Source organism: Ixodes scapularis, unplaced genomic scaffold (assembly GCF_016920785.2).
Source record: "Ixodes scapularis isolate PalLabHiFi unplaced genomic scaffold, ASM1692078v2 PGA_scaffold0__279_contigs__length_252992795, whole genome shotgun sequence".
Classification (NCBI taxonomy): Eukaryota; Metazoa; Arthropoda; class Arachnida; order Ixodida; family Ixodidae; genus Ixodes; species Ixodes scapularis.
Window position 1 is genome coordinate 421,835 of NW_024609835.1, and position 13,839 is coordinate 435,673.

The 13,839-nt window shown below is 44.3% G+C and overlaps 1 protein-coding gene across 1 annotated transcript; it reads right to left on the bottom strand.

The window, feature by feature from the left end:
• Positions 1-1,800: 1,800 nt before the first annotated feature.
• On the bottom strand, positions 1,801-13,595 carry LOC121834998. The gene is made up of 4 exons (XM_042288839.1): positions 13,512-13,595; positions 13,296-13,424; positions 6,150-6,275; positions 1,801-2,010 (listed from the first exon to the last, which is right to left on the bottom strand). The coding sequence occupies exons 1-4, from the start codon at positions 13,593-13,595 to the stop codon at positions 1,801-1,803; spliced, it is 549 nt and encodes a 182-aa protein (XP_042144773.1).
• Positions 13,596-13,839: the final 244 nt, after the last annotated feature.

A 13,839-nucleotide genomic window follows, 5' to 3' on the forward strand; every position in this document is an offset into this window, starting at 1 on the left:
TGGGTATCAAGACCAACCCCAAGGACTCTCTACTACGACCTGTTCGCACCATCAAGTTTTTGGGTTCGTCCGTCGTTGGTGTTTCTTACTCTGTCCTCGTATTTTGTGCGCTTTTAAAACCAAGATAAATAACTACCAACTAGCCCAACTTTCCACTCTACCATAATAAAAGGCGTGCGGGTTCTTGTCTTATACATTTGCCTCTATTTCATAAAATACTGAACCAAGAGTGTGTTGGTAGGGTCAAACAAAGAATCTTCAGCGCGACTTTCACAACTTCCAAATAGCAACGTGTCACGCCTACTTCCAAAAAGCTTGTTCTGCTTTTAGCTTCACTGAATTTTTTCGCAATGTTTGTTTTATTTGGGTATAAATCCGCCTCCACAAGTTGATATGCAAAGCGAATGACGGAATTTAAAAAAAAACAAATATCACCGAACACACGTATGTTTCTTCCACATTTAAAACAAGTAAACATTTTAAATGCATCTCTGCAAATTACTTGAAATTGCCAGATCAAATCACCTATCCTACTTCTGACAGAAAGGAGTGGTAAAGCAGTATCTACTCTTTGACCCTTCGGTAGCTTTTGTCCGCCTGCATTTGCTAACTTCTGGCTCACGCAAGGACCGCTTGAAGCGTGAAATCTCACTCCCATTTTCTTGACGCAAAATGCCAAAAAAGAAGGGAACATCCTCCCAATGACGCGCTCCGGCGATTGAAAACTAATGATTCTCACCGCTCGCTAAATATCTCCGCCGCGAAACAAAAAAAAAAGAGCAGCAAGAAACGTTTTACTTGCTTTTGTGTGACCCCAAACCACCGACAAAGAACGGAACCTCCTCCCAAGGACTACCTCGGGCGATGTACAACCTATTACTCACTATCGCGATAACCCGCAAAATATCTTCGCTCCTCAAACAAAAACAAAAAAAAGAAAAAAGAAATCTGTTTCGAGAGGCACTCTTCTTCAAAATCCCGACTGTTAACCCGACGACCTTCAAGTAGTCCGGGGCGCAATAACACATTGCGCAATTTCAAGAGCAAGTATTGCGGACACACTGATAAATGGCGCCACCTGACAGCTGTATTTTTTAACGTTTTTATAAGCTACAAACTTAGTTAAAATTTAGTACAATGAGAATCTCTGGAAAAAATATCTTGTAAGAGATATATTCGAAAATTCCTGGTCTTGAATATTGTCGAGCCTAAATTTGTATTTAGGCCGCGGTATATTTTTAAACGTTTATAAAGCACAGAACAAAAAAAAAAAGGCTTTTTTAAGCATCTTTAAGTTCCCGTAAAACATTTTAAGCTTAAAAATCGGAAAATGTAGCGCCGCAACATTACTCTTTTTTTTTTTACCTTTCTAATAAAACCATTCCCATGTGAATCCGTTCGGTGGTTCTTGAGAGAAAATACTAAAAAGTTGCCATGGGAATTGCATAGAGCTCGGGAGGTGCGATATCCGCTTAAGAACCCGTTACCCCTATAGTGATAAAAGGTTTCGGAGTTCGGTCTTGCCGCACGTGAGCAATCGTGTTTCATTTCGACCACCCAATTGAATTAAGATAAGCCTGCAAATAAGATTTCTTGCCGTGCAGTTCGGGTTTTCGAAGGGCGCTGTGCAATCGAGGAACTCTCGGGAAACCCTGCTTATAACTGCGTGCCACCAAAACATGACCACGCGGTATCTCGCCCTTATAAGGTCGTGTCAATAGCGCCAATACGTAATCGTGATGAAACGCAGAGACGCGAGTCATTCAACCAAGACAGAACACATGGGATTTATCCTGGAAGTTAGTAAAAAGCCAAAGACAGCCCTTCACAAGTTTTTGGGAGTCGATGAGCTGGGGTTGACTGGAACTCATCGGCCAATTTCCGGATGTCTTGCAGGGTGCTGAATTTGCCGGTTTTGTTCCTCGGACACTTGACTTCGTCTCGGTCGAGCTCCAAGTCGAACAGGGCAAAGCCGTCTACGGCGGGCATCGGTTTACGGCTCTTGCAGATCTGCAACGCAATGGTTTCTTTCACGACACCGTGGACTTGCACGGCGCTTCACGGTAACTTCACGTCACACGCACCAACACGTAGACATTAGAAAATTTTTTTAAAAAAGACAGTGCTGCCGCCAAGCGAGGGATGAACGTGCCTACAAGCGGTGAGTCATTGTGAGTTACGCAGCTGCGTAACTCACAATGACTCACCGCTTGAAGGCACGTTCATCGCTCGCTTGGCGGCAGCACTGTCTTCTACTCACAATGACTCACCGCTTGTAGGCACGTTCATCGGTCGCTTGGCGGCAGCACTGTCTTCTACTCACAATGACTCACCGCTTGTAGGCACGTTCATCAGTCGCTTGGCGGCAGCACTGTTTTGTTTTAAACATTTTTTCTAATGTCTATGTGTTGGTGCGTGTGACAATTGTGAATTTATTTTTTTGGTATTGACTTTGGAGAGATTCCTTTTTATGTATTGATATATTTCCTCTATGTAATGCTCTACCGGGGCCTTAAGAGGTAGTACTTAAATATATAAAATAAAAGCGTACCCTCAGAAGCCCCTAAGTATAGATGTTACCTCAGACATTCGTCTTTTTTTAACCAGCCCCTGACAAGGGCGAACGTCATATCGCCACCACGTGTTCATGGAGTTCGAGTAGTAAACGGGTGTTCACCCCTTTTGGCACTGCTTAGATCATAGAACATGCGAACGCTCGTCCTTCCCATTGGCTGAACTTACCCGAGGACCACTAGGTGATCAGAGTTTTGAGTGGATGGCGGTGCAGTGCGTGTGCCGGAGCCTCTCACTGACCAGCGTCCCCGTTAAGTTTCTGAAAACGTATGCTGTACCATACGCAACTCATTAACTTTCTGAAATAATATCCCTTCTTTTTTCCCGTTTAACGTAACTTAAGGAGTTTTACTTGCAAGAAAAAAAAAAGAAAAGGAAAGGCCTCTTAGCTATTATTTATTTTAATACAGTCCTCCTCGATTAGGGTCGCATGTGGACTGCATTTATGTAGACTTTAAAAATCTTCGACAAGGTAAAATCTATCGATAAAGCTAAGGCAAGTTAACATTCAGCCTGACTTGGTCAACTGGCTGGTATACTGCTTTACGAATCGCTCGCAGTTTGTAAAGTGTAATGGCGCTGACTCCACCCTCGCATCTGTCTCCTCTGGAGTACCTCGAGTGTTTGTTTTAGTTCCGCTAGTGTTTCTGATTTATAGTATACTAGCTACTTGCATATATTTGTTTAGTCAAACCTTTCGCTGATTACTGCGCTCTTGCTATATCGAGCGACTCTGACTCACAGCATGCCACAACGTGATTTGGATTATATTTTTCGGTAGTCTGAGCTTTGTTCAATGGTACTTAGTATGAGTAAGATTTAGAATAGCGAACAGAAGCAAGCGTAAGCGCTTTACGTACACAAGAAAACGCTGCGCTCGCTCCAGTGCATGTTGCACACGCTAAAGCATACATACGCTATTTTTCAAGTTTAAGCGTGCATACGCGAAGCCCGCTTTGGTGTTCGTCTCGTTCTTGTAAACTTGCAGTTTGCGTGCGTTCGCGCACCCTTTACATTTCTGTACTGAAAGTATTTTTGCGACCAGCATCGCAGCATTCCGCAAGGTGCTCGCGTTGTGCTTAGACGAGGATCCCCGATGCTATATTAAAACTCACCGCCAACAAATTAAAAACAATGCATCTAACACGTGAATCTACATGTACTGCAACTTATAATCTTAATCACACACCCTGGCAGCTGAGTTTTAACTACGTAACCAACAACGCTAACCAATCCTATGGTTATCTGAAATGTAACTTATGTCTAGCCCGCTCGTCATTCAAATATAGTTCCGATAAATAGTTATACTCCTAGGAGCACCCTACGCAACGAGCTAATGGGACCAATCAAGGAGCGTCAAAAGTGCAAGTCACTGAGCATTTTCTTTTAATAATTCGTTCGGCAATTCGAAGAAAGAGCAAACTCTTGAACAGTTGAGTGGGAACTGTGCAATGGCACTTATTTTTCATCGCAGGTAATTGAGTAATATATTTACGTACTTTTTTTAAACCAGAGTAGTTGTAATTGATTACTTATTTCGAGTAACGAGAACAAACTTAGTATTCGGGTCAACGAGTAATAAGTATTTCTTCCCGTAAAGCATGGGTTCTCCTCATTCAAGGAGAGCTTGTTTTCCTGTTTTCTTCGAGTTAAAAAGAAAACGGCTCAGGGATTATTTCTTGAGATTTATTGGGATTTACCGACAACGGAGCGGAACCTATGCGAAGAGCAAGCCGTCTGCTTCCTGCACAGGGGTTGCTGTGACGTCAGAGCGACGCTAAGCTCTGACTGGCTGAGAAGATAGTGGGTAGACCTCTAGGATAGCCACAAGGATAGCCTCGTGGTGCGGAGATAAAAGACGACGACGAGTCAGTCGCTCTTATCTCATCTTGGCGTACAGTCCATCATCCGTAGGCGCTGGTAATAGAACGATACATGGTGTCAGAAGTGATCTTCAGTCTCCACGAACCATGACTGATCTTCCGCCACCAAAACCGCTGCGGCTAGGAGAGCACGCTGCAGAGAATTGGAAAAAATTCAAGAAGCGCATGGAACTCTTCCTTCTGGCTGCAGAGCCCAAGGAACGTCGCAACCTGCAACAGAAAGCCGCTATCTTTCTGCACTTCGCAGGGCAAGAAGCCATTGAGGTATTTCACACGTTTGGTTTGTCAGCTGAAGAAGCCCAAAATTACGATGTCCTGGTACGAAAGTTCGAAGCCTACTGCCTTCCGAGATGCAATGAGACGTTCGAACGCTATGTGTTCCGGACAAGGCGACAAGAGGAAGGAGAAGTTTTCGAACATTTCTAAAGCGATATTCAGCTGAAAGCAGCGACCTGTGGATTTGACGACCTAAAGGCTTCCATGCTACGAGACCAGATCGTGTATGGAACGTCAAGTAAGACGATTCGAGAGAAACTCCTGCAGAAAAAAGATTTGACTTTAGAAATAGCGGTTGAATGCTGCAAAGCCGAAGAAACAGCCAATGTCCACGAGAAAACATGGGATGACGCGGCAGTTAAAAGGTCGATTGAAGCAGCAGCCAAGGTGGGGATCGTCAAGACAGTCAAGCAGCAGCAGAGTGACAAGTGGAGATGTCGCTTCTGCAACCAAGCTCACGCTCCAAAGAAATGTCCAGCCCACAGAAAGTCATGCTCAAAATACAGGAAGAAAAATCATTTTGCTATATGTTGCCAGACTGCGCAGGCTGGCATACATGACGTAGAAGAAACCAGTGAGGCAAGCAGCGATTTTGATGTGCATGAAATTTTGTTAACCAGCAGCGTGCAATCGGTAGGCAACCGTGACAGGACCATTACAACTACGATAGAAGGGAAGCCGATAGAGCTTAAAGTGGACACCAGTGCACAGGCCAATCTGCTCCCACGCACATTGTTTATGAAGATCAAACAGAAGCAGCGGCCTCAACCCACGACTGCAACTCTGCACAGCTACGGAGGTGGCATCATACAACATATGAAAAAAGTCCGCCTGTCGGTATTTGTCGGCAGAAAACAAGGTTTCATGGATTTTTTTTATAGTAAAGAAGGGCAGGGCCATCATGGGCCTGAAAGCATGCGAGCCCTTTGGCCTCGTCAACCGGGTCAACACTGTGGAGCACGAGACCAGCAGCGCCAACAAGTAGAGCGCGAGTTCCCGGGTCACTTCCGTGGTCTCGGTTGCACAAAGAGAGCCTACAAGATGCTTCTTCGCGACAAATATGCGACCAGACAAACAGTGTAGTATTTACATTCTTTCCGTTTTGATTGTACCGAATCCTATAATTCGTTTCACCTTAACTTCGTGTACAGTCAACGCTATACACTCCGATGGGACCAATCAGATGGCGCCAGAACGCGACGTGAAGGTGTTCGTCATGCTTTTGTATGTGTTCTACAACCTATCCTGCACAGGGGAGGCCCAGTCATTTGCGCTTTTAGTATGTATGTTCGCGATTGTATGTGTTGGTGTCTTGGACTGCGCTTGGACATAAGATGAAACGATGCATAGTATATGATATGCAAGGTAGCCGCCGTGAAACGCACAAACAAGCAGGCTCTGCTGAAGGAGACAAACCTTGGTGGTGATTGTGTACTGGCTGTCGTACGTGTAGATGAGACCCTTGTTTTGCTCCTTCACATACATCACTTGCGTCCTACTGTCCATGGATCCTGATGCTTCAAACTTGGCCTCTTTGCACATCTGCATAAAACATGAACCGGCGGAACCACTGGAGACATTGTCTCGGTGTCAACGTCCGCTCATAAAGGCACAAAGACTCTGCTGCATTACCTTCCGTAATATATTCCCTGACCGCATGAGAAACACAGGGCGTGACGAGCTTCGTGCCTCTCATGTTTTCTCCACAGCCAATCAGATTGCAACATTAGCCGATAACAACGCCAAAGAACCAATCACGACGCAAGAAGATTGATTATAATAAGCCACGCCCTGAGTTTCTTACACTGTCGGTGACTAGAGCAGGCTCCACGCAATTCTTTCATTACCACGATGATGCTAAAAGGAAAAAAACGTAACCTTCATTCCATGTTTGCTTAATCAATCCAATCTGTGTTCTGGTTACTTGGTGCCATGCACTGATCTCCATGACAATTTGCTGGTCGCTGCAGCAGGAGTGCGGCCAAGGGACGGCCATCTTGCATGCCCGTGTTTTTGGAGCGTTACAGAGGCTGGGGGCATCTTGCTGAAGACACGTTTTCTACTCGTCCGTCGTCATTTGCCAAAGAAGTTTAAAAAGAAAAAAGAAAAAAAAAACCTCGAGCGTGTTTAAAGCTTCATTGGCACGCCGAAGTGCTGCGTCTCTATGCCTTCGCACGCTTCGATATGATCAAGAATCGACTCCGCGTGGATGTGCTTTGCAAGTGCAGTGTGCGTGAAGCCGTCTGGGCCTCTGGAGCAGCGTCTCTGACGATTGTATATTGGTAAATTGTGTCACGCGCGGGGCTAGAGACGCGCGGGGCTAGAAACGGCCACGGAAAAGGGTGGGAAGGGAGGGGGAGGAGGGGGGGGGGGGGGGGGTTGAGGGGAAAAAATAAAGAGGGCGGTGGCGCGTCTTTTTTTTTGTCTTGTATTTTGTGTTGGAAAACCTTCCTTGCTAAAGACCGTTGCTCTATCCGTGCTGCCATGTGATCCATTAAAGTAGGTTTGGAACATAGCCATGGTTTATAGTGCATATTAGCAACCGTAGATCCCCCCCCCCCCCCCCCCCCCCCTTACAGCAACTCGCCGGAAGAGCTGGACGCTTCAGAACTCAGTGGCCAATATATGATGCAAAGACATTTTCGCGCGACACACCTTCAAATTTACCCCGCGAACCATTGTACCTAAAACTTTCTTTCGACAAGTCCTTGGCCCCCACTAAACTGGAGTACGCCGCCTCGATCTGGGATCCAGCCAAAACACTTGCATCATCACCAGAAGCCATTCGAAATCGTTATGTTCGCTTCATACTGCATAACAATCGCCGCACTTCTAGCGTGCCAACAATGAAAAGAACCTTAGGCTTGCCTGACCTCTCCCTCCGTAGAAAATTGCACGTCTGCGTTTGTTTCACAAAATATATCATCATAACCCAGCATCTGTTATCAGAACCATCTTATGACTCATCTCGTATCGATCACCAGAGTAAAGTAGGCATCCCTCATTGGCAGACATCTACCTTTAATCAGTATTTTGTACCTACGTCATCACTGGACTAGAATCGCCTTCCCGCACTTATCGACAGCTTAAACGAGAGCGCCGGCTTTGAAAATGATGTTCATAACTATTTTAAGTTGTGTGTTGTGTTAAACTGCCCAATTTCGTAATATATACGTACTACTTTGGTCCACTCCTCTCTGATTCCTTCGGGCCCCAAAAAACTCAATAAATAAAAAAAAAAAAAAAATCGGCCGGTATCGGTATCGGTAAGAAGGCAGAGACACGGAGCACTTAGGCGTGCCAAAGGAAGCTTTGATCACGCCGCAACGGGATCCGGCCAACTCGTCGAAAGCCAACTCGTCGACGGCCAACTCGTCGACGGCCCATTTGTCGAATAGGGCAATTCGTATTAAGGCAATTCGTCAAAGGGCAACTTGTCGAATGGGGCAATCGGTCGAAGGGCGATTCGTCGAATGGGTTGATTGACGGTCCACGGTAAAAGTTCGTGGTTCCTTTTTATCTTCTCACCTAAATTTTTATCTGTGTTTGGACTAGGGACACCGCCTTTGTTAAGTTACAAGATTGAAAGAAAACTTACAAGAGGGTAAAGACGGAGAGAACCTTTAGACAAGTTGAAAAATGTGTCATATCGGGATTGTCCCTTAGTTACCTTTCTTTATTACTTCTTTTGTAATGAGCCGCCGCAGACTGTCGCCGCGAATGGCGTGAACGGGTGGGTCAGTTGAGTCAACAATTTTGTGGTGATCCGCCCCAGACGGTCGCCGCGAAGCGGCATCAACTGATGCGCCGGGTGGGTTAACACGCGCCCCAGCGATACACGAGCGACGTAGTGACCGTGCCCCATTTTACCGTGAAAGTGGCGAAAGCGGCAAGTTGTTACCTTTGACAAAAAAGAGCAGACTGGATGTCATTTTTTTTTAGAGAGAGTGCCTACTGTAAACATTTTTTACGAAAGAGTTGCACATAAAAGACAAAACACGGACTATTATAGGGCAGTATTTGCTTTAAAATTGAAGGAAAAGGATTATATATTTGGCTTTAAAGAAGCGGCGACCAGATGGCCTTTTCGACGAGTTTTCCTTCGACCAGTTGCCCTATGACGAATAGGCCTATTCGACGAATGGGCCGCCGACGAGTTGGCCGTCGACGAGTTGGCTTTCGACGAGTTGGCCTAGACCCCAGCGTGCTGATGACACGTTTTCTACTCGTTCGTCGTCATTCGCCGAATAAGCTCTTGAAAACCTTATGTAGACGCTGAGACTTGCCGTTGATAACACGTGGAAATATTTACGAAAGCGCGGTGCCGCAGGAAAGACGCACAACTCCTTGAAAGCAAGTTTCACCGGTGTTGCGGCGGGGTCTATAGCCAACTCGTCGAAAGCCAACTCGTCGACGGCCAACTCGTCGGCGGCCCATTCGCCAGCCTCCGCAACGCTCCAAAAACGCGATTTCGCTGCCTGCAAGATGGCCTTCCGGTGGCCGCACTCGCGGAGCGGGGAAGCGCGATCCAGCAGTTGTCATAGGCTGTGTTCCAAATCTTACCCAAATGGATCCGAGTTACTCCGGCGGGTCGTATCACGTGACAACACAGATTGAAAAGCGCTGAACGCGGGTAGGTTTTGGAACGCGAAGGTACCAAACCCTTGCCCTGGAGTAAGATCGAGTTAATTTTGGAACACGGCCATAGATGTCAGTGGTGCCAAGTTGCTGTGGATGCGTGCTGCCTTTTCCGCGCCATACTTTCGTAAACATTTGTTTGCTCGTAAAACTAACGCGTTTCTTTTAGCGTTTTTGATTTTTCTTGATGTTTTATCTTCTTTCAATAAGAAACAAGTATAAATAAATATTACAGAGAACGAATATGTAAAAATACTTAAGACGTAACAGTAGAAACACCTACTAGGTTGATGGCTGTTCAGTTTCTTTGGATCACATTTATGTAAATTTATATATTCGACTGCTTCGTGACCCGCTTGGTCTTAATATTTTTGTAAGCATCGTTTAACCAACAACTACGAAAATAAACATGTAGCAACAAAAGCGTTAAGACCGAAAAAAAAGTGTTTATGTTAACCAAGTAGTAAGCTTCATATCATACTATGTACCTAGGTTAAACGATAAAAACTTTCATCGGAAATCACTGAAAACTTTCTACTAAGTGCATTAAAAAGACGTTAAAGGGGTTAGGACACACCAAAATTAAATCATTTTATGTTCATATATTTTTGATAAATTTGTTTTGAAAATGGCGCGATAGTTTCGCGGAAAAACGGCCGCGGTTATTGGGTTGGCAAAGTCCCGTGCCCAACTCACGGCGTCCCCTTGCACGCACTCACAAACTTGGCTCTCTCGGCGTCTCGAGCTTCAACATCCTGTTTACCTTCCGCGTTTCGAGCATGCGGTTCGTTACGATTACGTCTATGGCATCGCTCGTTTCATCGAAATCTTCAACACTGATCGCAACAGCGATGAGAGTGATTTTCATCGAGAGATGTTGGAAGTTGGTGATTTTGACTACGACCAGCTGGCGATCAGCTCAAGCGAGAACGAGTCACCAACGAACTAGCCGTGGTCGCAGTCGTCCGAGGCAATCTCGCAGGTTCATGCAGGGTGGAAGGTTAAAGGGCAAAAGGCGGGGGCGAGGGCGAGCATAGCGTTGCAGTACCCGAGTTGCGTGAGCAGTTTTTATCGTACCGCGGCGGAGGCGAACTTGGGCGATCATGGGGCCGCCCAGAATGAGAGAGCGTTCGTAATCACGTGGTTTATGGCCCGACTTGGGCAGTGTTGCCTGGTCGCCAGATGAAAATGATCGAAATTTGTAACTTGATTCTTGCAATTTGTAGAGCCCTAAAAATCGCGAACGTTTGCGTATATCCTAAGTAGCCTATGAGCATTCTACTTCAAGAATAATCTACTCGTTTAATTTTCGTATCCTAACCCCCTTTAAACAATGGTTTTATGTGAGAAAGACGGGAAGCAATAAAAAGGTGGGGGAAAAAAATGAAGGAAAATGAAATTTTTCTGGCTACTGTAGGAACCTTTGGCTCTTTTTTTTTACACTTTCTGAAGGCGTTTTAAATGCGCCTTCAGAAAGGTGCCTCTTTTGCGCACCTTCGTTTGTAACCACAGTAAGGAGGTCTCTAAAGTGCACATTGCGGAGACTTCGCGAATATCTAAAGCCGGCACCGTGTCGCATGACGTGATAGTGTCACCTGATGTCGCAAAAGACTTATAAATACTTCGCATTCAAAGCGCCTTTCTGATGACGTTGAACTATCACTTGATACTGTGAGGCCATAAAGTGACAAGGGGCCTTTTCTACATTTTTAAGCAGAGTGTTTGCTTTGCTTTCTTCTTCTTTTTTTTTTTTTTTTTGCGCGATTGAGATTCTGCCCCTGCTGAGGAAACAGGGGTGGGCCTGGTCGAACCAACATATGACGTTGAACATGAGAAATAACAGCCCTCAAAGGGACAGGACCGAGGACGAAAAGGCACTGTTTGTCCTTTGTTTCTTCCTTTTGTTCTATTCCTTTGAGTGCTGCTTCTTATCGTGTTCAAGAATCACCAACAAGACCAAGTTACCACCTTGCAAAAGCCAACGTATGTTGACGTTGTTTTTTTGTTCACGCCTCCGTCGCCGGTACAAATGAATTTGGTATTGATTTTAAAAAAAGATCGTCAATTTGAAACAAACTTCTCGGTTTCTGTTGAATACTTTTAATAGGGGGGGAAAATATATTCGTCTTGTCGATTATCCTCGTATTTCGTGGTGAAATTAAATCAAACATGATATAAAATTGTTCTTTACAAGGCAAGTAAAAATTACAAAATTCTCTATATTTAGCTTTTTCGTTTGTATCATTTTAGGTTTATGCACAGTACGAACAGCACTTGGGTAAGATTTTCTTGAAAAATGACTGAACGTCTGTGATTATATATTGAAGGAAAGTGCCAGAATATATTTTATTTATTCATAGCTTACTCATTGCTCTACTAGCATTTCTCCTTGTCACAGCCGTTTCTTGTCACAAAGTGCTTAGCATTAGTGGACACTAGGACCCTCTCATAAACTTTGACTAAAATGTTTTTTTTTTCAGACCCACTTATAAAAATTTGGTATGATAAATTTAACTGCGATAATAGCCTTTGGAATTTGTTGTAGATAACAACACACAGCCTAATTGTCGTAATCATTTATAGGAGTTATTTTTAACTCTATGTGTTGTACGCATGCAATTATAAAATATTCGTTTTCAAGGCTCTCCAACATCACGTTGCTGTACCGTTAAATACACCCTCGGTCGCACGTATTATACTAAATCAAACATCAGAACGACCTGTAGAACTCATGCATTTAATTACCAAATTACTGGCCTACGAATAAAAAATACACTTGCATATAATTCAAAGAGAACAAAACAGTAGCACGGTCTATGTGCTTAGGAATGAGTAAAACCGTATTTTTACACTGTAACGTTTAGCGTCCAATAGGTGTTACGTGTGAAAAAAAAAGTGTGTTATATGTCTGCCTAGAATGTTGTGTTTATAAGTCAAAACTTCTCGATGGTGTAATTTTTTTTATTATTAAGATTGTTAATTGGTTATGTTGGTGCTTATGTTTTGTTCCTGCAAACCGTTCAAGAACTAATAACCATGTCAGAATACGTTTAGCCTTTTCTCTTTCTACACACCCTTCTTTTGTCACAGTGTCGATGTTTTTGCTGGTAAGTGTTGCGTAAGTTTCGTATTTATACTATGCATTATTCGCTTGCTTGACTGCTGTAAGGGGTGCTGACGACCATATCAGAAAACGTTGTGTCTTCCTTCGCCGCAACCTCACAGACACAACTATGTCTGAAATAAATTATTGTTGTTGCGATCATTATCTTGTCAGCAGTGTTTCGACTACAGCGTGACGGATGTCCCAATAACTCACGGTCGCGGATCTGGAAATAAATTCCCGCAATGAAGCTACTTGAAAGAAACTTTGGCTCAATTTTCCTGTCTGTGATGTTTAACGTAAAGAACTGGCAGGCCAGTCGCGGAGGACGCGAATCGCTCTAGCGACGTAGTTGTCGCCCTCTGGAGTTCGACCGAACTATACTTCGGGGGACCGTCGATATAGACGTATGACTACAACGTACTTGTCATCTGTGTTTCTCTGTAACAAAGCAATACCTGCGGTCATTTCTCAAAAAAAAAAAAAAATTTACGCGAGGCACGCAGGATACGGGGGCGAGTGGATCTGTGCAAAAGCAGAGTTTTTTCGGCGCTGACTGTTCGATCATCTTAAAACCCAGCCTCAGATTCTAACACAAAATGTTTTTCTTTATTACGGGCGAAGTTCTTGAGTCCAGTATTATGGCTTTCGTTTGCAATAAAATACCAAAGCGGTCAGCATATGCGCTATTTGGGATCCGCTGACAGCTTTCCTGCTGACAAAGGTGGCAAACTGGACGTTTTGATTGAATGCCCTTTTAGTCGGATAAGATATGGAAATACTGTCATCTTCTAAACACTCAAGCGATTACAGCGCCGCACCTGTTTGATATCCACAGGTGGTTCCCAGGGTAGACTTGTGCAGGAAGTTCCGAGTGGAGAGGCTGTGTAGGCTTCCTTTGCCTTGTAAAAGCGGCCAGCCATGGTAAAGGAGATGTACAGCTTGGGCTTCTGAAATAGGGTCTTAAACTTCTTGATGAAGAGGAGAGTCTCGTACTGCATAAAAACACAAAAACGCGAGGAATTCATTAAACGCACCTTGGTGGAGAAAAAGAAGAACAGTAGGTACCTATTGTGCGCGCGTTGTGAGATTTCTAAACAAAGAGCTTTTAGAACCGTCATACTTGTCATTCCGTGCGGACCATAGCCATTAGGAGGTGTAACTCACTGTCGCAGTAACAGCTGTTTGTTTTATTATTTATTACAAAACAAGCAACGAATAGAAGCAGGCCACCTCGATCGTCACCATAACAGATCCACTCAATTTTAAATCTGGCACTGAAACATATTTTTGTCTTATTAATAACCCTTCGTTTCTTTTATGTTGTTGTATCGCATATATTCCATTTTTATTCGTTTTATTCTC

Coding starts and splice junctions, on each gene's coding strand:
- LOC121834998 (XM_042288839.1), bottom strand. CDS start 13,595: ATGACGGTTCTAAAAGCTCTTTGTTTAGAAATCTCACAACGCGCGCAC. Junction 13,425..13,511: donor TCTTCTTTTTCTCCACCAAG/GTGCGTTTAATG, acceptor ACCCTATTTCAG/AAGCCCAAGCTGTACATCTC. Junction 2,011..6,149: donor AGTACACAATCACCACCAAG/GTTTGTCTCCTT, acceptor ATTGCGTTGCAG/ATCTGCAAGAGCCGTAAACC.